Raw genomic sequence first — 27,728 nt, forward strand, 5'->3', positions numbered from 1 at the left:
AAACTGACAATGGTGTTGTGGCGACACCTAGCCAGGGCTTATAATCTATGAATTTTGTGTGTGTGTTGTGTAGGGTGTGTGTGTGTGTGTTGTGTAGAGATGTGTTGTGTAGAGATGTGTTGTGTAGGGTGTGCGTGCGTGCGTGTGTGTGTGTGTTGATGCATGTACCCAAGGAAGCATATGTCAACTGTCCAGGTCTCGCATAGAGTCAGTGAAGGTCCCTCAGATGATTGCCCACATCTACACCGCACCCTCACTTGTGAACCATAGTATAGTCCTTAGGATTTTTTTTGTGTGCTGGCTCGCAGCACCAGAGTTTCATGAGGTAGTTGTGACCAGTGGCGTAGCCAGACTTTTTGCCATGCCTGGGCAAGCTATCCACTACGTGCAACACACATACACATGCCCATCTTCATATGGACATCAATAGACATTTTAAAATGTGTTATGCATCACTACCTACGTATACACTCTACCTACACTAATTGTGACTGCTACTAGCTAGCTATTGTATTCTTATCACATGTATACAATAACAGACTAGCAGAGTATTTGAATGAAAGCACAGAGCACTTATAGGCTACCCGCATTACGTGATGACTTTGAACTGGAGATAATCAGTCTACAAACAGGAAAAAGAAATAAATGCTGACTATAAGCATGTACTCCATACCAACTAGCTATGCTAGCCAAAGGTTTTGTGTGTACATCAAGGGGGGATTGTGTGCTTAAAGCTTGGACATCTTGCAAATGCCTCATGGTGGCATCTTGTAGTGGTATTCTTCAATTCAGGGTGTGATCATGAGTCCTGCCATTGCTAGTACTTGAGTAGTGCACAGCTACTTAATAGTGTGCATACATGTGCATGTGTTTTCCTAGCATGCACGTGCACAGTTGGGTAATAGAAGACTTCAATCAGATTGCATCATTATGTAAGGGAATATGTGTGATCCTTTTATGACAAAGGTATTTATTCAGATGACATACAACTGCTCTTTTGTAAAGTTGTGGGAATGTTTGAAGGGATTTTTGCTGTTCTAAATATGGGAACTGCATGCTGTGTGGAACTATAATACAGTATATTTATATGAACAAGAGATAGAAATAGTCCCAAGGTATTTAGACTGAAAAAAATAGAAGGATTGACAGCTCACAGCATGACAGTGCAGTTGTAAAAACAATGACTCAGCCGAGGATTGGTTACATGCCTTTAACCACAAGCAATTGAATAATTAATTGCCACTTAATAGCATTACAGATGTTGCCCATGGGCAAATGTAGTCAAATAAATGATCACTCAAATTAACTGTAGCTAGTATATATGCTTGGAGATCTCCCTAATGCACTCAGTGTCCCATTAGTAGATTATATTCCTGTACACAACTTCTTACCAAGAGTTCATAATATAAAAAGAGAGGCTCTCTTTTTATATTATGAACTCTTGTTCTTACTATACATGCATAATCTAGCTATATGAGGTTGTGTACATATACATACTGACATTATACAAAAGACCCAGCATGTAACCTGTAATGGCTGTATAGTAATAAAGCATGCAGACTTTGCTAGACTCTGATACGGCTCTAATAAAACAGTCAGAGAAGCTATACGTGACAATCACTAGTCTACGTAATCAAACCCGGCCAAAAATAACTACAGCCAAAACTCCCTATGCCATATATGACGATGCCTTAAAGAGCGCTCCTCAGTAGTCATTACACCTTGGTATTTTCCCTTTCCTATTATTCTATAAATAAGAGCTCGAATAAGAGTACCGAGAAGTACTGACGACATCGTTTTAACCCGGCCCAGTGCGGACTATTTATATATACTCCTGACAGCGCGGTCTACACTTGATTTAGTCAACCAGAAAGGTAACAGCTAGTTGTTCAGTGTTCTCCAGACAGTGTATCGCGGGCACGCCCATGTGTTAGCTACTTGATTTGCTTTGTACTGTCTTATAATTGTGTTTCTATGTACTTTGACAGAGAGAAGATCGAGAACAAGTACAACAACGTGAAAACTTTATCATTAAGTCCCGACCTTTGAATCCAGTTCGTCATCATGAGCTTGGCAACCAGCGCTATTACTGCTGACCTTCAAAGCACCATTGACATTAAGAAGACTACTGAAGTCCTCAGTTGCCCCGTCTGTCGCCGATTATTCAAGAACCCTAAGTATCTACCATGCTTCCATTCTTACTGTGAAGAATGTCTGGAGAAGATGGTGATCAAGGCCAAGATTGCATGTCCTGAGTGTAGGAAGGAGGTGAAAGTCCCTGAGGGAGGAGTAAAGAATTTAGTGAACAATTTCTTTATCAATCATCTGATAGATGAGCTGGTACTGAAATGTAAAGTGGACGGAGACGACCAAGTCATATGCGACAAGTGTGATGAGGAAGATCCTGTAGTGTCGTACTGTCCTGACTGTAGCTTTTACCTCTGCAGTGTCTGCAATGACTACCACAAGCGTGACAAGGAATCACGTGGTCATGGAATAATCCCATTGGCTGAACTCGGATCGGTGCCCATCCAGACACCAACTAAACCTTTACGGTGCAAACAACATGACAATGAAATGCAGTACTATTGTGAGACATGTGAAGAAATGATCTGCTTCCACTGTACAGTGAAGAACCACACTGGTCACAGTCATGATACCATTAAGAAGATAGCAAATAAATATAAACTGACTAGCGAGACTGACATAGATACAATGATTAGTTCCTTTTCCGAAGCATACAATGATGCCAAGACAACGAAAGAAAATATTAAGAAGCAAGGCAGTGAAGTGAACAGAAAGATTGATTCGTATTATGATACTGTAGTCGAGAAACTAATGGAACAAAGACAACAGATGATGCAGGAAGTCCAGTGTACAGTAACCAGGGCTGAGAAAATGCTGGCAACATATTTGGATGAGCTTCAATTTGCTTTAACACAACTCACTCAGCTGAAGGAAGTGAATGACTCTGTCAAGAAAGCTACCGACCACCAAGCCATATTGTCAATAAGGAGACAAACAAATGATCAAATGAAGCAGCTAACTATCAAGTGCAAAAAGTTGAAGACTCAACCCAAAGTGACAAATGCCGTACAGTTCTTTCCAAATAAACTGTCCCTTCCACAGTTTGGTGAAGTGTTGTTACACATTGACCCCCTTCTTTCAGAGGTTACAAATCTGCCATCGTGCGTCTTACAGGGGGTTGAAACTGGGTTCTCTGTTGTTACAAAGTACAACAATGGCTTTCATTTCCCTAGTGGTGGCAGTCAAGTAACTGTTGCATTACAGTCAGGGAATGGTGAAATAACTACTGCACAAGTAACTGACAGCAAAAATGGTAGCTATGCGATTTCCTTCATTCCTCAACAAACAGGGGACTTAAAGGTATATGTGTCGATTGATGGACAGCAGATTAAGGAAAGCCCCTACACAATTGAAGTTCTCAAAAACTATGCTACAGTAAAAGTCCCCAACAGTGTAGTGGTTTTATCCAGTGGCATCAAAAAGGGAAGACCATGGGGTGTAGCATTTGCCAAAAATGGTATGTGGGCAGTGGTTGATCAATTGAACAATTGTGTACATGTGTTTCAAGAAGATGGCCAGTTTCTATGGAAGTTTGGTAGTCAAGGCAGTGGCAAGGGACAACTAGATGGCCCTTGTGATATTGCATTCGATGCTGAAAATTGCCTTTATGTCACAGACAGTAATAATCACAGAGTAGAGAAGTTTGACATTAGCGGCAACTATATCCTCCAGTTTGGCCAAAATGATGACATCAAGCTGCGCTCACCTGTAGGCATCACAACGCACGGCAGTAAAATTTATGTTGTGGACTCACTTCTCAACCGGATTGTAAAATATGAAAGCAATGGCTGTCTTTGTCAAGTCATCGGTGAAGGAGTATTGGACAATCCTCACGGAGTCATTATCAGTAAAGACAACCAGGTACTTGTCACTGACTGTGGTAACAACTGCATACAGAAGTTTACACTCTTTGGCCAATATGAAGGAAAGTTTGGCAAGGAGCGAATTAATAATCCACGCAGCCTTACCACTGACAAAGAAGGCTTTGTTTTGGTTACAGACACAGGCAATCATAGGGTGTTGGTCTATAACCAAGATGGCACCTGCGTTCATCAATTCGGTTCAAAAGGCACAGGAAATGCCCAATTTCTTAATCCTCGCGGAGTCGCTGTAGGACCTGACGGCAGTGTTTATGTTTGTGACACCCTCAACGTTTGTGTAAAAATATTTCCTTGTAAATGAACTCTTATACAAATAGCACTGTAGAATGACACATAATTATAATGGAACACAACAACTTTTTTATTTCTGTACATATATAACTCGGATTTCGGATATGTATTTATTTTTGACATTTTTATAATTATTGACAGATTGTATATCATAAGAGAGTACGGTTAATGTATACATTCATGATTTTTAAAGGCATTAAATATTGTTATTTGTTTGATTTTGAAATTGTGCTACTTTCATCGCTCATAACTCCACTGTCCATTTCTGATTGTATGCTAGAAGCATCATCACCATACTGTGAGTTTGATGAGAGAATTTCTCTGGCTGACGGCCACCTTGACCGAAACTGTGATGCAATGCTTGAGGGAGCACTAATGTCACTACTCAGTTCCCCAAAAGAAGTTGCTCCCGAAATGCCTGTAGCTAAACTATGCAAAGTTACTTGGGATGTTACAACACTGTTTTGGGTTTCATTTGAAACTGAGCGGTTAAGTGATGGTTTGCTACCAGCATCTGCTTTAAGGTCATTTGAAGGATACACCCTATTCCGTTTCCATCGTGATACTTTTGATGTTGATGGTGCAGTTGCTTGTGGTGCCTCACTGTTGGAATTCTTTAATGAGGCGAGGGCAGCAACAGCTGCCATTGCTGCACGACTGTTCTGTAAATGTTTTCCAAGTTGTGCCTCTGATGCCGTCAAGTTGATTAGACTTTTCCTCTTTTCACGGCGATTTTTATCTTTGTGTAGTAACCGCCTACAGATATAACAATCAGTGTACACATATGTGCACACAAACATACAAACATAGTACACACATACATTTGTATGAATACATACACCCACAGCCCTATACACAAAGGAGAGTAATATGATTACAGTAACAAATGGGGATTAAGCCACAATAGAAACATTGGATTATTTAAAAACAGGTACTTATTCCCAAAGTAAGGTATGTTGTTGGGAAAGTACTTAGCATATACTAGCTTAGCAAGCAGCCTTATGTATAATCCATGCAGACCACTTCTGGCTAACTCAATTTAACTACAAATACCATAGTCATTTGCTGGCTTTGCAGTGCTTGTCACTACCATCCCTTCATAGTACTAATGGACTCTTAGAGATAGGTAAAAATTATAAGGGTTAGTGTGGGCAGTGGCAGTAGCAAATGTTTTATTACTGACAAGGAAAGTATGAGGAAGTATATCAAATGTGCACAATGGGTATTCTTGTAAAGGAAACATCTGCTTTGTGTACAATGCCATTGTCACTTTTGGTTAGCTATCCATATTGACATGGGCTATTGTTCTACTACTTGTGGGTAACAACATAATGTTGCCAAAGGCCCCCATCAGAACATAAATCTAGATGGGCAATCTGTAACTCTATGAGAAAATGCAAACCTTGGTAGTACCATACTAGGCTGGAATTAATAGACACTTTTACAAGCATCACATTATGGACAATAAAACATGGTTCTTTTAGGTGGTTAAGCAAAGCAATAAGAAGCTACAAGGTGATTTTTTGATAGCCACATAACTTATTTCAAAAATTCCCTGTGAAACATACTAATTTCTCGCAAACAGGAAATACAACCCTACACATATACCATAAACCGACAAGTTTTAATTGTGTTATTTAAATTCCTACATAAAGTTTATACTGTAACACTGCCATCAGTTATGCAATGACTGGAAAACCCAGGGAAATAGCCTCGATAATGACATTGACCCTACAATAATAATGACCCACGCATTGTGCTACATTCTTACTTTGCTTTCTTCTTCATAGTTTCTTCTGCATCGGGGTAATCCACCAATGTTGAGTGTAGGTCCTTTTTACTGAGTACAAAGAGACTAGAAAAACCTTTACTGATTACTGTGGCTGTACGCCTGTTTCCTCCACCAACAGCCAGTAAGCTGTGAAAAAACATAATTATAGTGACCTTTATCATAAACCTGAATACATAAGTTGTCTGTGATTCTGTATAACATAGTGTAAGCTGTTGGTAATAAAACTGTATATCAGAGGAGTTAGAGTAAAAGTGAAAGAGATAAGGCTCAGACTGAATGCAGCTAAAGGTTGCTAGTCTAGGGAATCTGGGGAAATGCTTCCCCAGTTGAATTTCTTTGAGATGCCATCTGGAGGCCTAAGTTTAAGCTGTAAAAAAAAACACTTCTAAAGTAGAAACAAAGCCAAAGCTGTATATAACCGTAGTTAAGCCCTTAATACAGAAAAGGTGGACAGGAAGCTGTTTTTGAGGTTAAATGTGTTGCTTATATCAATTACTGCTACTAACAAGAGTTCCATTATTTACTCTTGCTACTAATGCTAAGTACTATTGTTAAGTACTGCACGCTCAGCTGCTTTAAATTTTGAGTTTGAAAGTTTAAGTCAACCAAATATGGCAAGACTCTGGCTTCACTTGTCGCACCTACCCTCGCCATATTTACTGTGTTTGTATTATATAGGTATAGCATTCCCCATGTAGTACAAATTGTATGACATCAATCTGCACTGGATCTCCCTTGGAAAATTGTTTTTGACGTTTGTGACGTTTAACTCGATTACACTTCTGCAACCAAAAGAAGATACCAAAAATGTTTTGGCCCTATGAAGGTCTATACCACAGTTAATTTCCACAAGCTGGCACTATCTTTACAACAGCAGAACTTCAATATGTGAATTTTGACATCTACATTCCACATTGCTGTTTGCAGGTTCCTGTCCATGCACCCTTAAAAATACAAGTATGGCATGGATCCTTCTAAGATGGTCACCATTGAGGAATTTATTTCTTTTGTCTTTTGTGAGGAGGTTATCCTCAATTCAAGGGTTTATAACTGTATAACTAATTTGTAGTCTTGGATTTATAATCAAACTGATTGGTATATTTTTTGATCCCATGCATGTTAATGAAAGGATTCCATCAGGTGTACACTACAGTGATTCAGAAACACCCCTTTAAGACATACACCATTAGGAACCAACATATTAAGGAGATTCTTTAATTCAGGAATAACAGTATCTCAGTACAGTATACCCTTTGTTAGTGAATTTCCACACATTCTACTGTAGTCTAAATTCTGTATATTCACTTTAATACATGTTTATGAAAACCAGCTAAATTCTATGAAACATCACTAGTACAAGTGTTTCCTTTTATAACAGTATGGCCAATAAAATGGCAAGTATGGCATAAAAATAATACTATAATGCCGGTACCTGTCCTATTGTGTAGGCCATTACATGTAATCAGTTTCCACACAATAAAAACTGACATGCAGGGGAACATATTTGTGGAGGAATAGCACCAGAAGAATGCGCCAATATAATCTTTTTCATCATGTAACATAAATAAGATTTAAACATTTAAACAACAGAACAGCAAAACTTCAACTTCAAGTGCTTTAACTTTAGCAGAACTTAAGTGCTGTTTCTATCAATTACTGCTACTAATGCTATGTACTGCATGGTCACTGCTTTGGTTTTGGTTTCATCAAGTTTGAAAGTTTAAGTCAGCCAAAAGTGGTGTCACTGGTCACACCTACCCTCGCCATATTTACTGCACTTGCATTATACTACATCATGTTGTATGGAATCAATCTGGGACCTCCCTTGGAAAATGTGACACACTTCTGCAGCCAAAAGAAGACCCCAAAAATTTTTTGGTCTACTATCTTTACAACAGCAGAACTTCAATAAGTGAATTTTGACATCTACATTCCACATTGTTGTTTGCAAGTTCCTGTCCATGCATCCATTAAATACAAGTATAGCATGGATCATCCTTCTAAGATAGATACCATTAAGGAATATATTCTTTGTTACTGAATGGAATACTACAATAAAACACACCTTTAAGACACACGCCACATTAGGGAACCAAGAGGTATCCTTAATAAAATAATAGCAGTATTGATTTGGAACCACAGTAGTGAATGTCCACACAGGGTGTCGGCTTCTACTGTGTAGTCTAGATTCACTTTAAAAGCCGTCTAAATTCCATTACTAGCACATGTACATGTGTTTCCCCTTATAACAGTATGGCCAATAAAATGGTAAGCATGACATAAAAATAACACTAATGCTGGTACCTGTCCTATTGTGTGTGCCGTTACATGTAATCAGTTTCTACACAATAAAAACTTGCCAGGCGTTATCTTAAAAATAATTAGCTTAGCATGTAGGGGAACACTTTTGTGGCCAGAGGAAGAGCACCAGGAGATTGTGCCAATATAATCCTTTTCATAACATAAATAAGCAGCAACAAAGTTTAAACATCAGAACAGCAGAACTTCAACTTTAAGTGCTTTAACTTTAGCAGAACTTAAGTGCTGTTTCTATCAATTGCTGCTACTAATGCTACATACTACATGGTCACTGGTTTAGTTTTGGTTTCATCAAGTTTGAAACTTTAAGTCAGCCAAAAAGTGGCAAGGCTCTGGCTTCACTGGTGACACCTACCCTCACCATATTTACTGTGCTTGTATTATAATATTCCCCATGTAGTACCGATTGTATGAAATCGATTTGGGATCTCCCTTGGAATTTATAGAAAACTGTCTTTGACATTTGTGATGTTTAACTTGATTACACTTTTGCAGCCGAAAGAAGCCAACATTAACAACCCAAAAACATTTTGGCCTATAAAGGCATTAATTTTCTCTGCAAGCTGCACTATCTTTACAACAGCAGAACTTCAATATGTGAATTTTGACATCTACATTCCACATTGCTGTTTGCAGGTTCCTGTCCATGTACCCATCAAAATACAAGTATAGCATGCATGGACCCTCCTAAGATGGTCATCATTGAGGAATTTAATTCTTTTGTCTTTTGTGAGGAGGTATCCTCAATTCAAGGATTTATAACTGTATATTATAATAGCTTACTATCATTAATTTCTAACTGATTGGTAATTGATGTACATTCCACAATGATTCCATGTTACTGAATGGAACAATTTACAGGTGTACACTATAGTGAAACACTCCTTTAAAACATACACCATTAGGGAACCAATATAATATATTAAAGAGTCGTCCTTAATCCAGGATTTACAAAATAATAGCAGTATTGATTTGGGACCTCAGTAGGTATACCCTTTGTTAGTGAATGTCCACACAGGGTGTCGGTTCTACTATAGTCTAAATTCTGTAGATTCACTTACATGTTTATGAAAATCCGCTAAATTCCATGAAATATCAAGTGTTTCCCCTCATAGCAGCACAACCAATAAAATGGTAAGCATGACATAAAAATAATATCAACGCTGGTACCAGTCCTATTGTCTCGGCCATTATATGTAATCAGTTTCTACACAATAAATAACTGGCCAGACGTTATCTTAAAATTAGCTTAGCATGTAGGGGGACACTTTTGTGGAGGAAGAACATTAGGAGAATGTGCCAATAATTTTATAAAATAAGCAGCAACAAAGTTTAAACATCGACAACAATTAAAGTTTGTATGATGCAAAATGTATAATACATACATTGAAGTTTTAAAACAGACTTTTTTTGAAATGCAGGGCAAACGCACATACAAGCAGACATGGACTTAACTGACCTTCCTATACTTGCTACCTGTAAATATGCTATATACACCACTGGATATTTTGTATAAAACCCATTTGCACAACATGTGAAATGTCAAGCTTTCGTCGGTCAGTCTCAATGACTTGAAATTCTATAAAAATAAAAATTCTACTCAATGAAAACTTAACATTTTATAGGTTTACACTACTAGACAGTTTACCATAATTATGAAAATACTGTGAATTTTTTGAAATACCCATGAAATCTTCAAAATTCATGGGTTGCCTACTTTTGGCAATGGGATGATGCTGGCATGAATAAATAAAGCCATGCTATAAAAAACCATGCTATAAAAAACCATGAAAAGGTTTTCATAGTTTTTTCATGGTATTCTCACAATTTTATTTCATGCACAATTAATTGGAGTTTCATGGAAGATGTTTAATTTCATGGGTACCTTTGGTCCCCAATAAAATTAAAGTCTTTGTTACATTCTCAATTAAGCTAGTAATGTAGGTAAGGTGGTTTTGGACAAAATGTCCAGCAGTGATATTTATTAACTCTTGCCAAGAGTCCCTGTATTAAGCAACTTCATACCAGAATGTGATAAACTGTAAAGATTATCACATGTGTGCATTGTGTATATGTGTGACTTGCAAATATGAGATCATCAGTTCACATCCTGCTGCCAACATAATATTTTTTTCTTTCTGGCCGACTTTTTTGTATTACTTGGACTGATTGTCCTATGGTTTGGAGAACTTTAAAAGTCATTATGAAGGGAATGGCATATAGGTGTTTGTTTATGTGCGGTTTCCATGCAGCTGCATAAAGAATTCCAGCAAGGTTTGCTCTACATCCTTACATTCAGCGTGCTGTAATTGATGAATAACAGCTGTTAGTGGCTTATAATATAGGCAACTTTATTCTTAGATGATGAGCAGTTTCTTTTGCACAAAACCGCTTTAATACATGTAACTGGCAAGAATATCATTGAATGACAACTGATGAAGGCAATCAGAAAGACAGCTTTTTCACCTTTATATAACAATGACAGATTTAGTTGGGGATGGGGGGATAGGATATGATGTCACAATAGCTGCATTACATGTGCGTACTGTACATTTTACCATAGAGTGTAGTTCTAGTAAACTGTGAAGTTTAGCACTGGATTTATTGTCATGCATGCAGACAGGATAATTCATTAGCATAGAAATCATTTTGTGCATTGAGCTTCATTGAGCTCTAGCAATTTTACAGTGAAATCTTCAATAGCAAACAAATAATACGCTATTTAGAATAAATTATGATATTATTTTCAGATACCTGCATTATTGTTCACTCTATTCTTAGTCGCTAGCAGTAAATGCAATTGAATTCGGCATTTTTACAATGAAGCAAGTGGTTGGTACATTAGTTTAATTATCATTTACATAAACATATATGATTTGACATCATGTCCTACCCTCCCCCCCACACACACACACACTCTAGTATCAATGATTAAGTACTAACTATTTGTGGGCATACCTATATGTATGTGGCATGTCTTAAAATAGCTGTTTTAGTATTACGATACTCACACTGTATTTAAGGACCCTTCTAAATGTTCCGAACAGTTATGATGTTGTTTTTGATATATCATGAGAGCCAGCAAAAGGGATGATACATTTGTAACTAGTACTCAAGCACCAATTAATTTATAGTATTAGCAGTATTTGTTTCAGCTCCTATTCTTAAACTTCAGCCCTATACCTAATATGTATTAGTTCAAGCAAGAGTTAAGTCTTGGTTCAAGCATAGGTTGATCACATCACCACCATAGTTTTCAAGAGACCCAACAGTGTATCCATAGCAAAACTACATGTTACCTAAGCAACACCATGTTAAAGCAATAATAATCATTTCCTGCTATAAACTAATAATATAGTATTACAACCTTAGAAATAAGGGGAAATATTTAACCAGCTGGTTTCCCTACCATTTCCTCACGGTCTTCTCTCCTAAGCATGACATACATTAAGAGGTTTAAATGTAATAAAACTATTAACGTACATATCTGAGAGGTCTGAACTGCATACCTCTAATTCACAGTATCCATACATACGGTGCTGTGTGTTGTATTAAAGTGTTTTAGCCTGCACAAAAGTACTAAATTATATTTTTCTATTGCTAAATTATTTTCTTCTCCTAATTTCCCACAAATTATTTCAAGTGACCATAAATGGTAGTTAGTAACACTCAAAAACTACACAATAGTATTGCAAGGTGAAAATGTACAAAACAGTAGCAGTTGTACCACATTAATAGCACTGATTTGCTAGACTGTGTATTAAACTATGAAAGTTATTCCTTCTGTGTAATGATTCAATAGTTTCTCACAATGTAAAAGCATTTATATTAGGAGAACAACTGTTATATTGATAGTAGAGCTGAAACAAATACCGTATATGTACAAATTTTCAAGCTACATAATTTTCTTATATCGACAAATTTCAGGATTTTGCAGTTTTTCACTGAGAATATCTACTAGAAAGCATAGAGCTAACCGCGATAATCGCTACTTTTCGAGGATGAAAATTTCACGAAAAGCAAAGCAGACACGAAATCCGCAAAAATTAGGTCCCTCTAAAATTTGGTACTGCAAATAATTGGAAAGGATTTTGTATAATTGGTACTTGAGTACTCGTTAATATCACATGACCCATTTCACATGATGTATATTTTCCACCATGACATGAAGGCTGTAGAATTCAACTGGTACAGGAATGCCAACATCAGTTACTTTAATACAGTGTGTGTGTATCATTGAAAAAGTTGTAAACTGCTTAAGGTCCAATATAAAACATGTCACATAGGGTATTCGTGAGTATACTTGATCGTTAACACTAGAGAGTGCTTGAATACTAACTAAAGGTCTATGCATTTCAGCCCTGATTCTTTCCTACCTAACTTTACATATTGATACACCACAAAATTGTTCAGTCTCTAGAGTAAAAATTACCTCTACGCCCTATACTAATTGATAGGTAGGTGCATGACATTTTAAGGGTATTTGGTTACAGTGAGACCATTGAAACGACATGATACAATAATAAAATGGTAACACAACTATTGACTTGGTGTCTTGGCTTTCTATTGACTGTTTTGGCAACAATTAATTACTTTTTAAATTTGCAGCTAATTGTCTCAGATACACAAATAGAGTTGTTATTGATGCAGAGACCAAGAGTCAATTAAATATGCTGGTAACAGATTGGATTCCACACCTTATGGGGACAGAAAGCTATTGATACACTTGACTCGACAATACCATGGCTTTAATGCTGATGGTATACTTCAATACTTCACAAGTATAAGCATATAATAATATTGTAGTATAGACCTTAGCAGTGAAGCTATAGTCATAAAATAATAAAGATGATATACACACATTGGTCTTATGACTGTCTGCAATGAAACATGCTTGTAATTATCAAAAGGAGTTAAGCATACACTAAAGACGTAGACACTTCAGAGTATTTCAAAAAAATTATGCTTTTAAACATTGGTACTTGTACAGTTTTCCCAATGTCTAATGTCTAACAAACAACCACTGTCACGTTTTATTTGTAACAAACAATGGGATATAAAATTAGTATAAAATTTCACAAGGTGAAGTCTGTCACAATGGCGTACTCTTCTATGTAATGTTATACTATTGCAGTGTCAGCTATGTTAAAACCATTACTAAACATGTACACATAAGTCTATCGGAGCTTGTGAAATCGCATAACATCCACAAAGTGTATAACCAAACAACTGCATACATGTCATGGCTTTGTATACTGTTCTTTTGTATGTACAAATGTCATCTTTAAAATCACAAAATGTGAAAGCCATTCCGATGATAGAGCTCAGATTCAAATACCAACTATACACCAACAGTACCAACAAGTACCAACAGTACTTTTTCCCTCATAAGTAGTTCCCACAGTGTAACAGATGACACATACACTCCTTATTGTACACAAGTAAATGTTTACTGTGTCTGCTGGATGGGTTCATTATGATATTTGATAATGATTCTACAGACACATTCATAACCATACTACATAGTTTTCATAATATACTGCACACCTTTGTGGTATGAATGGCCATATGGCTTGATGCTTTCAGACTGCTGAGTTAGCTAAATTATTGTGGTTATGGCATATTAGCCACATTATAGTGATCGTATGAAATGAATATCTCTATCGAGAATGCTATTAAATGATTAGGTAATGTGTATAATGGTAAATTCTAAGGGAAATACTGTTGTTATTATTAATAACAGCATGCCATGGTAAAGTCCAAGGTAATTCCCCAATGCCATGTAGTAGTAGCATAGTATTTCAGAGCATTTGAGGGATTCATGCATTTGTAAGTAGAAATTGCTGACAATGCCAACATGACGGTCACATGCTAAACAACCTCAAAGCCACATTGAGTTTTATTAAAGAAACATTTCGGACGCCTATTTAAATATTAAAACCAGCACTGTGGCCACACGCCCATCTTTAGAGGATTTAGTTTCAATGTAAACACCCTGATAAACTCCCACCAAATTCCTGGAATGTCATCCACCACTTTCCTAGAATAGATCGGGTGCATGGTGAGGGCTCATATGATAGGACAGTCTGAAATATACCCCATGTAGTTGTAGCAAATACAGAATTCGATTAGCTACACCTGTACATTGTGTTAGCCCATATGGAGACAGCAGTTGCTAACTAAGTAACATTGTTTATTTCATAGAGCCATCAATCCTGACACCAGCTATACTCAACCTTTTGTAGTATATAAATAGCCAATGCTGGTTGACTTCTGTTATTCTCTCAATGAATGATCTTATACATGCTAAAGCATCTATATCATTTCATACCAAAAGAGTCAATAACATGCAGTTGAATGTCTATAGCCATTTTAACATAACGTATAATCAACACATTCTAAGGGTGTTTTCCATGTACAGGTGGCATACATCTGGTGCTAAGATGGAATCTGGTTAAGCATAATACTGATGTGAAAAAAAAAACAAAAAAAAAACATTCTTACAAGTAAATAATAGACCAGACACAAGACAACATGATGTAATCATATTTACACACTGTAAACAATGTCTTACTATAACAAGTGATGAAGTAACTCATACAAGTAATATTGGTGAATACAACATGTGTGTGTCCTGTGTATTCAACAAACAACAGATCAGTCTCACCTTATTTCACCAAAAACACTACCAGCATTCAGGTGTGCGAGAGTTTCTCCCTCATCTCCTATCACGATGACCTCACCCTGGTTGACTATAAACATGTCCTTGCCTATTTCACCCTGTGATGTAATCTAGTAAATGTATGTATGTTCAAACAACAGTCACTTTACCTTTCTACAAATGCAGTCTCCGGGAACAAATAAAACAGGTTTTAGTTTCAGCACCAGTTCTCTTAATAGAGTCTTCTCACAATCCTGTATGAACACGCTTCATTAAAGCTTTAGACTATAGTGTGCCAGTAGCTATTTACCTGAAACAATGCCACTTTACATATTGTGTCCAGGTGTACATGTATTGCAAGGTCTCCTTTCATTTTTATTGGAAGAGAATCCAATATTTTGTTCTCGTCTGTATAAACAGGTAGAGAACCGTAAACATATCCATTTGTGATTTTAAAGAACATTAGATATTAATTGTATATTGTGTTGTAAATGTACAAACAGCTCCAAATATTAGGTACACATACCCTAAAGTGTGTATGTTTGTACTGCATAAACAGCCACTGTCATTATAGGACTTTAATACATATAGTCAGTGTGTTTGCAGCCATAAGACAACCAATGAGGGAAGCAATGAAGTTGTACAGTAGACAGACAGACTGTCATCACTTGAAGGCTAACACCCAAGCAGGGTGGATTAATGTATAGTAATTCATGCTCACTTATAGAAGGTAAGTTATATTAGTGCATGAACCCTGCCCTGAACTGGTCACAAGTCTGCTAAATATTTGGCCTTAAGCTAAACAAGTGGCTTTGGTTTGAAGACATTTTATACTTTAGTTAGTTGACACACTGCACAACCTGCCAGTGACCACTTCGACAGGTTTCATGTAAGAGCTAAATTATTTACCTAAAGCAAGTTGTTCAGTCAAAGCATAGTCGTAGAACATGTAAACACGTTTCTGAATCTGTGATATAAAAAAGATAATACACAATGACCATATGGTACTAAACACCATTAATAAAATGTTATGTTGGAATGTCCATCATAAACAACATGTAATGTATATAAAGTTACAAGTACTTTATGGACCATTGGTTGACCAGTACACACACACATTAGACAAGTATATGTCATATTTGTTAGATCATCATACATGTGGCTTCTAGATTACATAGCAGATTATATTAAATTAAACTTTCTCATGACTATATATACCTCCCATAAGTCTAGCTTATATTAAATTTCAATACTTGTCAATTTTCCAATTCCTTCCATAAATTTGCATTCAGTTACAAAATATCTTATACAAGTATATCTACCTGTTATATTAATACAGCATCCGTGCTCAAAATAATAAAAAATTACAATTGTATTTGTAGTTCATTCACTGGCAATGCTAACAGCACTACGGGGATTATATAATAAAATAAAATTACTTAACTACAAAAATAAGATGTTTAAAAGTTCTGGTCATAACTCCAAATTCCAGGTGGAGGAGGAGGTGAACTAGTAGAGAAGTTGCCCCATTCCTTGGTTCCTAGTGGATCGAACAAGTTGAATGACTTCTCCCAGGATACAGGTGGTGATGGATTACGAGGTGGTTGCCGTGCTTGAAACATGTCGTAGACTGTAGAGTCAGCTGGTGTTTGTACTGATCGAGGTGAAGTGATCTGCTCCTTTGTAGTAGTTGTGGAGTTGCCGCAAAACCATGAGTCCAGAATTTGGTGATCACTACAGTCCAGTCGTGGTCCGATAATGTGAACTATCATGTCTTGAATGGCAGGGTCATTTATTTTCTGATTCAGCTGTTGAATAATGCTGTGGGCAACTTGTTTCTTGCACACTGGTTCATTCTGGTCTAAGTGTGTCTTCAAATTGTGCTGACGCTGTCGAAATGTGGTATACTCATTCAAGTTCTTTTGCATGTCCTCAAGGGCGGCCAAATGACTGGCAAGGGATACACGGATTTCTGCAATCTGTTTCACTTCTGGTCCAGCCGTCATCAGTGACAAAAAATGAATAGCCTTTTTAATTGCATTCCTTGAAGCTACCAGCTCAGCATCTTGTCTATTTATAGTGTTCATAGTCAAAAACGGAGCATGATCCAAGGGATTACGGAGAGCAACAAAGAGGTTACAATATTCATTGAGTACAAAGTCGCTAATTCCAAGAAAGCTGGAATAAAATTTCAAGTTCAGTCCACAGCTCATGTGTTTCGCCAGATGATAAATATCATATCCTTCACTCCTGCTGTTAGGATCTGTAGCGTGCCAAGTAGCGTCCTTTCCATCTACCTTCTTGCACATAAACACGATCCGCGGCCATCGCTTGGAGAAATGCACGTAGTTGATCACGACACGAAGGGCTTCTGTCACCACATTTAAACATTTTGTCTTGTAATCAACTGGGCTAACGCCGAAAGGGTCTTCAGACGGAACCTTAATCCTTCCAAGGACAGGCGGTTTCGCCATACTCTCGAAGTTTGGACGCACAGTGGGTAGCGCCTTGTCCAAGTCTTCCATCGAATAAAGCGGGTTAGACTGCATCGTGGCTTAGAAAACAATAGATCGAGTTATGGCTTGAAGCAACCTCAGCTCGTCTTTTATATAACACCACACCAAAATATCAGGCCACATCAGCAAACCCTACTTCCGTTTATTGCAATAACAACACATATAGGGGAAAACCACCAAATAGTACCGAAGGTTGTACACATTACGTAATTTAGCTGACGCATCATGTGACTTCGCAGACGACCTCAAATCTAAATATAGAACTGACATAATCCGCTTAACAATTACGCTTGCATTTCTTTGTGCTAGCCTAGCAGCTTACTACACTATATTGCAATATACACTATAGTATTACTACTGAAATAGCTACATGAAACACATTCTTTTTTGCCATATAACATAGCACCTCTTTTGGTATCTTATTCTCCTTCAAATATCGTTTGATGTGGTCCCATTTTCTACGGAACCGTTCCTTCTGACTGGTAGCTGATTCCACTATGCCACGTATCTGACAATAAACACAAACAAGCAATGATACAACAATACACAGACATATAAACAACATGAACAAGGAACAGTACTGGCAAAAATTTTCACATGATAAAATTCAAACCACTAATCCTTCTAAGCTACAATAGCCATACATCAAATGCACTGTTGGTGAAATATAATCCTTTAGCTTATATCATCTGCCACATATGCACAAGTTAAAGAATGTTTGCAAGAAACATAAACCAGGAAGTCTCTAGAAAATCTCTGCACAGAATTTTGACGCAACCAATCATGTTGTTTATCACATATCCTTACACATAAACTACAACATTTTGAATTACTAAACCAATAACTACATGTGTTCATATTGCTACATTATGTGTAGAGCAACAAACAACCACATGTGTGTACTTCAAAACTGTAAGGCTAGCTAAGTGTCATGTGGTTAAACTCTTATAAATATAGACTGGTACAGCTATGAATGTTAATATATGTATGCTATTCGGGTGTGTGGTTTCTAATATTATTGTTATGCATGTTCAGCACTTTTAAACTCACTTCACCAATGATAGTAGCCACTACAAACACACCAAAGAGATAGTTAACAGCTGTGAAGGCATATTCAAACCTATTCAGTGGTTCAGCAAGGTTATCATTGATAACACTTAATGTCAGAGTAGCCCAGTAGAAGCAGTGAATGTATTGAGACATCACACTATAACAAAACAAGATGGGTCACTAAGGAGTATCATATACATGTAATAGAGCATGATATAGAATTCCAAACAGCATTAAAGTGTAACATAGTACGGTTGAACGCCATTACACTCAGTATATTTACATATGATACAAATGTATTAAAGAATGTAAGCCGTATTACCGTACTTTGCTGGGTCTTACTTAACATTTCACAATCTTATCAAAGGAAAACATCTCTGTACTGATGTATGCAAATGGTTAGGCTTCTTTCTGCACACATCTGGATTCCTGGACTTATTGCTGTATGCATTAGTTAGAAATCTGAATGGAACAAATAATCATATTTTTGTTGTGCATAACTTCAAAACAGCACGGCAACTTTTTCTACTCTAGCTACCTGCTGACTATTGTTTTTTATTTATTTATTAATGCTTTACAGCACAAGTGCTGAAGGTCTGTAGGACACCTGGTCCTACAGCCTGCTCAAAGACTTTAGCTACTTAGACTTTAACTACTTAAGGTGTGTTTGAAAAGTTGGAGAAAGGAGAAAAAATCCATGACTGGACCTAGGTAGTTGTTCATGTGATTATTGCCACACATATGAGAATACTGTGCAATGCGTGAATAATATAACATACAAAGAGCACAGGTGCTAAGTTGGCAGAGACAAATAGCCTACAAATATTATTCATTATATATTGCTTCCTGTATTAGGTCAACAATAACATGAATATGCCCATTTAGGAAATGGCAGTTTACTAGCTGCTTGAGCTAACAAAGATTGTGTACGCCAACTGATCACAATAGAAGCCATTGCATGCACAGCAACAAGGCCATATCATTGTTACAGAGACAGTAACCAGATATCAAGGCCCCCCCATGAACAGACAGCTGAGACGACAAGGAGTGAACTTTCTATATACATTGAGTTAACATTGGTGATGTAAAAGGCCACACAAACAATGTGTTGGAGTAGCAGTTATTAAACACACATGTGAACATGACAACATTTCTATGAAAATATTAAGTTTCAGGAGCTTAGGAAGCTCATGTGTAAACTTTGTATCAGTAGCCTTAAATGGAATGGTGAGATGTAGTTCGGTGTTCTCAAATGTTTATCACTGAATACACCCAGTTAACTCTATTCATACAATAAGTATATACTACAATACGTCAGTTCACATATTCATGCAGTCTGGCAACAGATCCAAGCTACTTTTTTATTGTGTTAAGTGTGCCATACAGCTTTCAAGCCAATATATCAGTGTATATACAATTGCCTATAACAGCTCTCACATTCTATGTGCTCCGATATGTATCGATGAGCTAAAAAGAAAGTGTAAATAGCCTCAAGTCTACATAAAATTTGTTCCAAATGTTCCTAACATACACGTTTGCTGCAAATATCATCACAAGGTTCTCTTAAAACTTCCTCTGGTGTGCTGGATAAACTGTTCTATGTATTTTATTTTATCATGCAATAAAATAAACCTCAAAACTGTTTTTGGTAGCACTTGCGTGGTCCATTTAGTAGCAGGATAAGGAGAGGCTGTGACCTCAGTGAGTATAACTTGTGCTTTATGAAACATTATGATGAAATATATCCCCACTGGTCTTATGAAACAGGTCTTGTGATGGAGATGATATCATAGCTATTGATAGCAATACTGGGTAATATCATGTTGGTAAATACTACTGTTAATTATACAAAGGAAAGCTGTCTGCATTCCTACCATAGCTACTAACTTTGATGTAGAAATGTACACTAAAGGAAATTCTTTAAACTAGGAAATCTGTATTAACAATACTATGGCTGCCTAACTACATATTGAAACATTTAAAATATGCTAGCTGTAAAATTCATTAGTTTTGTGTGTGGTGTTGTATAGGTCGTTGTGCACACATGCATGTAAAATATTTGTTATGTACAGACAGACACACGTACTGTATAAGTGAATGAGTCCATGTTAAAGTGTTGTGATTACATGTAATGTCTGAAATGTCTTTGCGTATACATATGCATGTGTGCAAGTATATGTAAACGTTTGTGTACGTATTCAAGCACCAAAATCACACGCACGCACGCACACACACACACACACACACACACACACACACACACACACACACACACACACACACACACACACACACACACACACACACACACACACATGCATGCATGCATGCACGCACACAACTTTACACTCATTGCCTCACATACACGTATGATGAATCTGCACAACACACACACAACATGTTTAAATGCACATAACACACATATTTTGCTAAATATGTTAAGGGAGAACACTTATATGGTACTTCCACTTAATCCATGGAAACTGCCTTGGATGGCTTTTTCTAACAAAATAAAAAGGTTCCTGTCTTAAAGAATAATATCATAACCCGATGGCTTAAGCGTTGGTTTATTAACATTAAATAATTAACATTACTTGTAGCAGGTCACATACTTGTTTCCTTGTCCATCATACACCCATCGGTTAGAATTAAGTCCCTCCCATTTTGATATAGCATAATACAGACAAGTGTTGAGGTGAATGAGGTAGAGAAAATATGTTGATATCCTCACCAACCTGAATAACAATGAGTGTAACAGTTATGTACATATGGTCCAATTACTACTGTACTGAAAAAAGGTTGGGAAATGATTTTACTAAAGTCAAGTGGAAGCCTAAACTGAAGCTGCGATACCTTTGACATCAGTAGCAACCTACAAACCTCAGCTCTGCCCTAATTTATCCCACAATGCCAACAGAAGTTTACAAAGAGTTCAAATTTCTGGTTCTAATTTGCCATAATATAAAATTTTGACTATAGTTGACAAGCTGGATGTAGTTCAATGGAGGTATGAACTTCCAGTAATACAACAGTCTGGCGAATAAGGAAATCGCTGTAGTTAGAGAATTGTGTAGATACTTCCAGATATCTAAAGACAGCTATGCTATTTCTCTGTATATGATTTAATGTATATGCTGGCTTGTATCACTACTCATAGGTGTATATCATGGCATGACCAATGCAATCTGCACAGAAATCTATTATACACTGAAACATTATTACCAGATGTAAACTCTACAACCCATATTTAGTAAAACAATAGATATTACCTACAGTACAACATACACAGCTGCTTCCTATTGAGATAATATACGATAGGTATAACATGTTTAAAGATTAGTTCTGTTTATCATCAAGGACAGTAAGTTAGTAAACATTATACACACACCCTGGTTGAAATACATGTATTACTGATATACACACAATAAATAATATAACAATAGGAACTTACCTAAACCCATGAGGACGCTTGGTACGACTTTCATATCTTTCTAAAAACTTCATATAACTGTGTACCTACAATATAAGCAATGAATTATCTTAATTTTAAAAACAGAAAATATTTATTAATGTACTGTATAGAGGAAAACTTTGGCAGGGGAAAACTTTGGCGAATTTGGCGATTCGTTACAAATTTGCCAAATTTTAACCCACCAATTACTCATAGCGCCTGAAATTAGCTATAGATTGAGCTTGAATTTGCCAAAGTTTATTTCGCCAAATGCAATTTAGCTTGCTATTCGCCACAGTTTCCCTCTATACGGTATTTCGTAACTGCACTTGCAAAATGGATGAGCACCATCTTTTTTACAGTATCAACACAAATCAAAAGTTTTATTTCACATTGGCAGTTACAGTTTGAAATACTGCAGGATACATGTAACTGCTTGTTCATATCACCATCATTGACTAACTGTTAGTTTTAATACTCAGGATACTACTGCTTATGCTGCACCTGGTCACATATCTAAAATGACATTTACACTTTTACTACTATGAGTTAGCCCATATTGACATCACAATCTCTTCCGTTGCTATCTGATATTTGTACAAAACATGAATCCTGACTTAAAATACACTATCAATTGTCCAATTTTGATTCTGAGAAAAAAGTTATCTAGTTACGCAGTAATGAATGGATTGATAGCTAACCCATCTATACACCATAATATAGTTGTATTTATATAAAAGATAATTAAAATATACGTAGTGACCTATAGATTTAGTGAATTCCAGGATTTAATCAGAAGCCCATAATGTGGTCTAATCTTGTCAATGTGAAAGCACATTCTGTCTGACAGAAGTTGTAAGAAAAGCATTGTTAGTTGGCACCTTTAATAGTCGTGGTAACCGTAGCAATGGGTTGAACCTTAGCACAGGAACAAAGTAGAGTAGATCTAATGGCACCAGGGCCAACACATCAGCCTATGAAGAAATACCAATTATAAATACAAACATATTTTACATGATATTAGTTGACTTACAAAAAATCTTTTGCTAAATAAGTACTTTCTTGATAACAGCCTTGAGTCCTTCTATACAATGAACACAGAACAAATGAGTCAGACAGAATGTCAAACTTATTATTGAGTTCGTATATATGCAAATTGTGTAGCGCGCGTGCGTGTGTGTATGTGCATGTGTGTATGCAGCATACCTGTGCATGTTGAGAATGTATGTTCGGCTAGACTACTTCAAACAGGGAATGTAAACTATTTAGTTAGGAGCAGTTAAAGCCACTGAATATCATTACAATATACCAGCTATAGTATTACTAGTAGCATAGCTAGTGATGGATAATAAACAGGTCAGTCCATACCACTAATAATCCTCTGTTAGAATAGCTCAAGTGAAACTGTACAGCAATGATATCCATCAGGTATATGATATCACACACATAATCCAATACTAGCCACAGTGGTATCAAATTCTTCTGCTTAACGTGAAGGTCAAATGCTGATCGGAAGAAAATTCCCAATGCATTGTAGACAAATGCAATAGCCACTAGAGCAATCCAGTAGAAAAATACACTCCCTGGATTAATACAGGAAACAGGAAGAGCATATAACACAGGTACCATATATATGTCCTAGAGGAAAACCTGTTAGTATATATTCTTTATAGAAAAGCCTGTTGGTATATATTCTTTATAGAAAAACCTGTTGGTTCTTTCCACACATATCTATTATATAGAACTACAGCTGAGCTTGACTATACAGGAAAACAAGTTAAACAAGACTTTCATTATTCACTACAAAGTTCCCTATTACATATACTGCACCCTATAAGCAGACACTATTACCACTGTATCCTATAGGGAATTGTTTTGGTACAAAAAGAAAATGGTGATAATGTCTACTGATACTGTGTCAAGATGGCATTCTTAACTAAAACTTCCTGGTACCACCTTTTAAAATTTTACATCCAATAGTTTCCAGTAGTATTCAATAGCTTTGCTCTGCAGAAAGCAATACCAGCTGTCTGTCCTGAACAAAAGAAAGTCTCATAAAAAGATCAGATTGCCATGCAGCACTAATAATTATGTTCCATACTTGTCTATGATGATTTTAACAAGTCGTTCTTAATGAACAGCAATTAGCCACATTAGCCAAAGACAAATAAATCAGTCATATATAGCTACTATCATTACCTCCACTCACAAAGCATTACAAAAACACACTGTATTATATGCATTGCCAAATATGGAAATCTAAAACTAAGACTTGCTCATGCTATGTATAACTGAAAGGTCTCTTTGCTACACTTCAGTATCTTGCAGATAGATGGGTGGATATCAACATTATTACACTGGCATCCTATGAGAAAGCCTTGCAAGTTAATCCCTTCCTTGTATGGGCTGGTATAGTAGGGTTGATATTAGATCAGGAAGTTGATCTGTTACAGCCTTATTAAGTAGAAATGGTAGCTAATAGGAAATGCTAAATATAGTTATGACATAAACAAAGAGACCTTACATGATTTACATCCTCATTAAGCTATACCTCTACAAGCCACTGGTCTTGTAAGAAAGGGAAGAATGACTGAAAATAAGACATGACCTATTGGCTATGAATAAATTTGGCCTCAACGCTGATACTGCAGTTGCAGTGTGATGTCAGTATAATCATCAGCAAGACATGTTCTTCAGAATATTTACCTTTGTGTGGCTATATGGCCATAGCCTACCAATATAGTTTACGTGTTTATTAGTCTATTAAAACACTGCACACTTGACAATATATAGCAAGGTTTACAAAACGTTAAAAATAAATTAAATAAATTCATCAAAATACCACAACAAAGTGTGAACTAGTTGTAATGTTACATGTTTGTTTATACAAGCTGATTAATGGGTTGATCACTTAACATTAGTCCTGCATGGGGTATGGAGCTACCCATAGTCATCAAAGTAAACAAGATCCTCTCATGTGATGATATCTTAATGCCATATATATGGTATAGTGTGCGTGTGAGTGTGAACCATTTTGTAAAAAGAAATTATCTATATTTGCATATGTGGCAATAAAAGTTGGCACCATGCCATGATTAATGGCAGCACTATACCAATTTAATACATTAGATGATGACATTTATACAAAAGCAAAAAGCACATTGGCCATATTTAATGCTCGCAGGTAACAATATCTACAACGTTCACCAAACCCCATGTCTGCCATATCAAAATTATAGCCTTGCTACACAATAGGTGAGGCCAAATACAGTGACCTCCCTTCTCCTCCCTCTGAACAAAAACATCCTTGTATGCCTTTGAGTTACAATAGTCAATATCATGCTTGAACGATACTGTGTGCATATACACTGTAAAATGATAATTTTAAATTGAAAAGGATTTTACATGCAACAGCAGTGTTACACTGCACATGTAGCTTGTAATTCTATTCAAAGACTTCAAAATTCTATTAGGTGGGTACAGTAACAGATATGTGGACACACTCAGACAATCACTCATTCACTCAATCTTGTGACATAATGTCGCCGATACAACTTTCAGGATTACTTATGATAACAGACCATGCATTCATTCATACTACACCAGCAAGATGATGCTCAACTGAATTCAATGCAGCACACCTTAGAGTGGAAACTGTGGGTATAATGGCCTATTCAACGTTACATGACTGTTATACTGCACACAACAAGTTGCTGTCTGACCATCCAGTGCTGGTGACTGTAAAGCTTTAAAAATAATAATAATAGTCACTTTGCTATTGGCTGCACCATATAAGACATTCATTGTGTAACATGGTACACCACATTGATAATCAAACAATCGCACCCATCAGTGTTGGGGTATGCACAGGTTTCACTGTACAACATTATGACTTGTCAGCTACATACACATGTAGATGTGTTAGTATTTTAGAAAGTAAGGCTACATGGTGTAGTGAACAGTACAGCAGTTATTCAATATCCTATATATTGCAAATATGATTAATGAATCAATACCTGACATCATATCAGTACAATAACTGGTATGGCTCTTTACTATATACCGAGATGTACAAGTGAGGAAATATACAGGCAAGTAATAGGACAGTAAAATACGTATATGTAGTCACACTAGGAAATTACTTTCAAAGTGAAGTTTCTAACTTGTACAGTCACTATTTCAAAGATTTTTGTATGGGATCACCTTTTACCTCAAAGAACTACAACAATGCCTTGAGTGTTACAGATAGCATATATTCCTTAAACCAGTACCACATGTATGCACACACTCACATGCACCGGCACCCTGTAAAGGCTCAATAGCACCACACAGAAACCAGTGTTATGTATGTAGAATAGAAATGCATTGCATAAGTATCAATCATATTGAGGTACCACGTGAAAAGAAATTCTTTTAAACATATAATGGCCTACTATATAGAAAATATAAAACACAAACCAGTGGGGGTCAGCCATGCGTTGCAACTGTAACATTGGCATGTGCACCAAACACAGTGGTTCCAATATTTGAAATCCTTTCGTCACATTTTTGAGTGGTATGGATAACATAGTGTTAGTTTTTATGTGTTTGGCTGGCTGAAGAAAATATTTTTGAGGGCTCTTGGAGGCATGATGCATGAACGTTGGAATATTTGGGTACTGATATTGAGGTGTTGGGATTAGATCTCTGAGATAATGAGATGTTCAATAATGCATGACAAATTTCCTAATAACCCATGGCAAATTTTCTCTAAGCACAGACTAGTTAATGTTTTATTAGTGACTGTGCATCTCTTCTTATTTACTTGCACTTAAAACTAAAAATACATACATAATAAGCATCAGCATCAAAACTTTATGGGAGTGCAGTTACTTACCATATGGATCAACATAATAGTGACATGTGAAACGAATCTTCTTCAAGCTACTCTTGACCTTTTGTAGACGTGATGTAAAACACGTACAGCTCGTACACAACCTAGAAGACTTCTGTCCCTTCTCCTCCTCAACTTCACTATCTGTGTCTGACTCCGGAGGACGTGCAAATGAGTCCAGTCTCCTCTTCAACAATCCAGTGTTGATGCTCATTCTAAGATCAGACACTGACGTTGTGGGTGTGAGTGGATCGTTTGATGAGACTGTTTTACCCCTGGCCCTATTAGCAAGATTTCTGATCAGGTTTCCAATGTTGTCGGGAATGGCTAGCAAACTGCTGTTGGTTCGTGTATGTGATGCTACTGAAAGGGGACGGCTTCTGCTGGGGTGGATGTGTTTAGCAGTGGTAATGTCCAAGTGTAACTCTGTCTCCTCTTCCACGCAGGATTCATCATCTCCACTGTTGGTGGGCGTGGCTCTTTGGACATTGATCTCGAAAGGGGGCGGGGCGCCACCCTCATCGCAGTCAACAGTCACGCGGGGAATACTTTCGTTACTTCCATCGCTTGAAGGGGACTCGACCACCACACTTGGAGCCGGAACTGCTCCCGGAAGCACAGAAGATGACAATGAGATTAATTCCTGTTCGAAATCATCCTCCATTTTATAAATCACAGCAAGGTTGCCTTGTTCCGCTAAGTAATGACCCTTCTCAGCATGCAATTCAATCCCGATCGCTTACTCAACGTTCCAACAGTTTGTTTACTATATTCTAATTAAATCGCACTTCACACTTCGGTGAGCGG

The 27,728-nt window shown here is 36.9% G+C and overlaps 2 protein-coding genes across 2 annotated transcripts; one reads left to right on the forward strand and one right to left on the reverse strand.

The window, feature by feature from the left end:
* Window positions 1-1,759: 1,759 nt before the first annotated feature.
* Window positions 1,760-4,485, forward strand: LOC136258214 (E3 ubiquitin-protein ligase TRIM71-like). The gene is made up of 2 exons (XM_066051541.1): window positions 1,760-1,874; window positions 1,989-4,485. Exon 2 carries the CDS (start codon window positions 2,065-2,067, stop codon window positions 4,267-4,269), a length of 2,205 nt encoding a protein of 734 aa, XP_065907613.1. The 5' UTR covers window positions 1,760-1,874; window positions 1,989-2,064; the 3' UTR covers window positions 4,270-4,485.
* Window positions 4,369-27,609, reverse strand: LOC136258213 (cyclic nucleotide-gated channel alpha-3-like). The gene is made up of 14 exons (XM_066051540.1): window positions 26,925-27,609; window positions 23,417-23,631; window positions 23,082-23,132; window positions 22,930-23,022; window positions 22,049-22,113; window positions 21,210-21,332; window positions 18,598-18,754; window positions 17,954-18,055; window positions 15,941-15,998; window positions 15,342-15,439; window positions 15,202-15,285; window positions 15,038-15,150; window positions 6,031-6,177; window positions 4,369-5,015 (listed from the first exon to the last, which is right to left on the reverse strand). Exons 1-14 carry the CDS (start codon window positions 27,583-27,585, stop codon window positions 4,466-4,468), a joined length of 2,517 nt encoding a protein of 838 aa, XP_065907612.1. The 5' UTR covers window positions 27,586-27,609; the 3' UTR covers window positions 4,369-4,465.
* Between the last annotated feature and the right edge of the window lie 119 nt (window positions 27,610-27,728).

This window comes from Dysidea avara, chromosome 6 (genome assembly GCF_963678975.1).
Source record: "Dysidea avara chromosome 6, odDysAvar1.4, whole genome shotgun sequence".
Classification (NCBI taxonomy): Eukaryota; Metazoa; Porifera; class Demospongiae; order Dictyoceratida; family Dysideidae; genus Dysidea; species Dysidea avara.

Bases quoted from the DNA above. Each gene is read 5' to 3' on its own strand.
- LOC136258213 (XM_066051540.1), bottom strand. From the start codon at position 27,585: ATGGAGGATGATTTCGAACAGGAATTAATCTCATTGTCATCTTCTGTG. The intron at 22,114-22,929 runs GTGCCAACTAAC...CTTATATTGTAG, and splicing joins GGTTACCACGACTATTAAAG to GTACACAGTTATATGAAGTT. The intron at 15,440-15,940 runs GTAAATAATTTA...CTGTTTATACAG, and splicing joins GACTGAACAACTTGCTTTAG to ACGAGAACAAAATATTGGAT.
- LOC136258214 (XM_066051541.1), top strand. From the start codon at position 2,065: ATGAGCTTGGCAACCAGCGCTATTACTGCTGACCTTCAAAGCACCATT.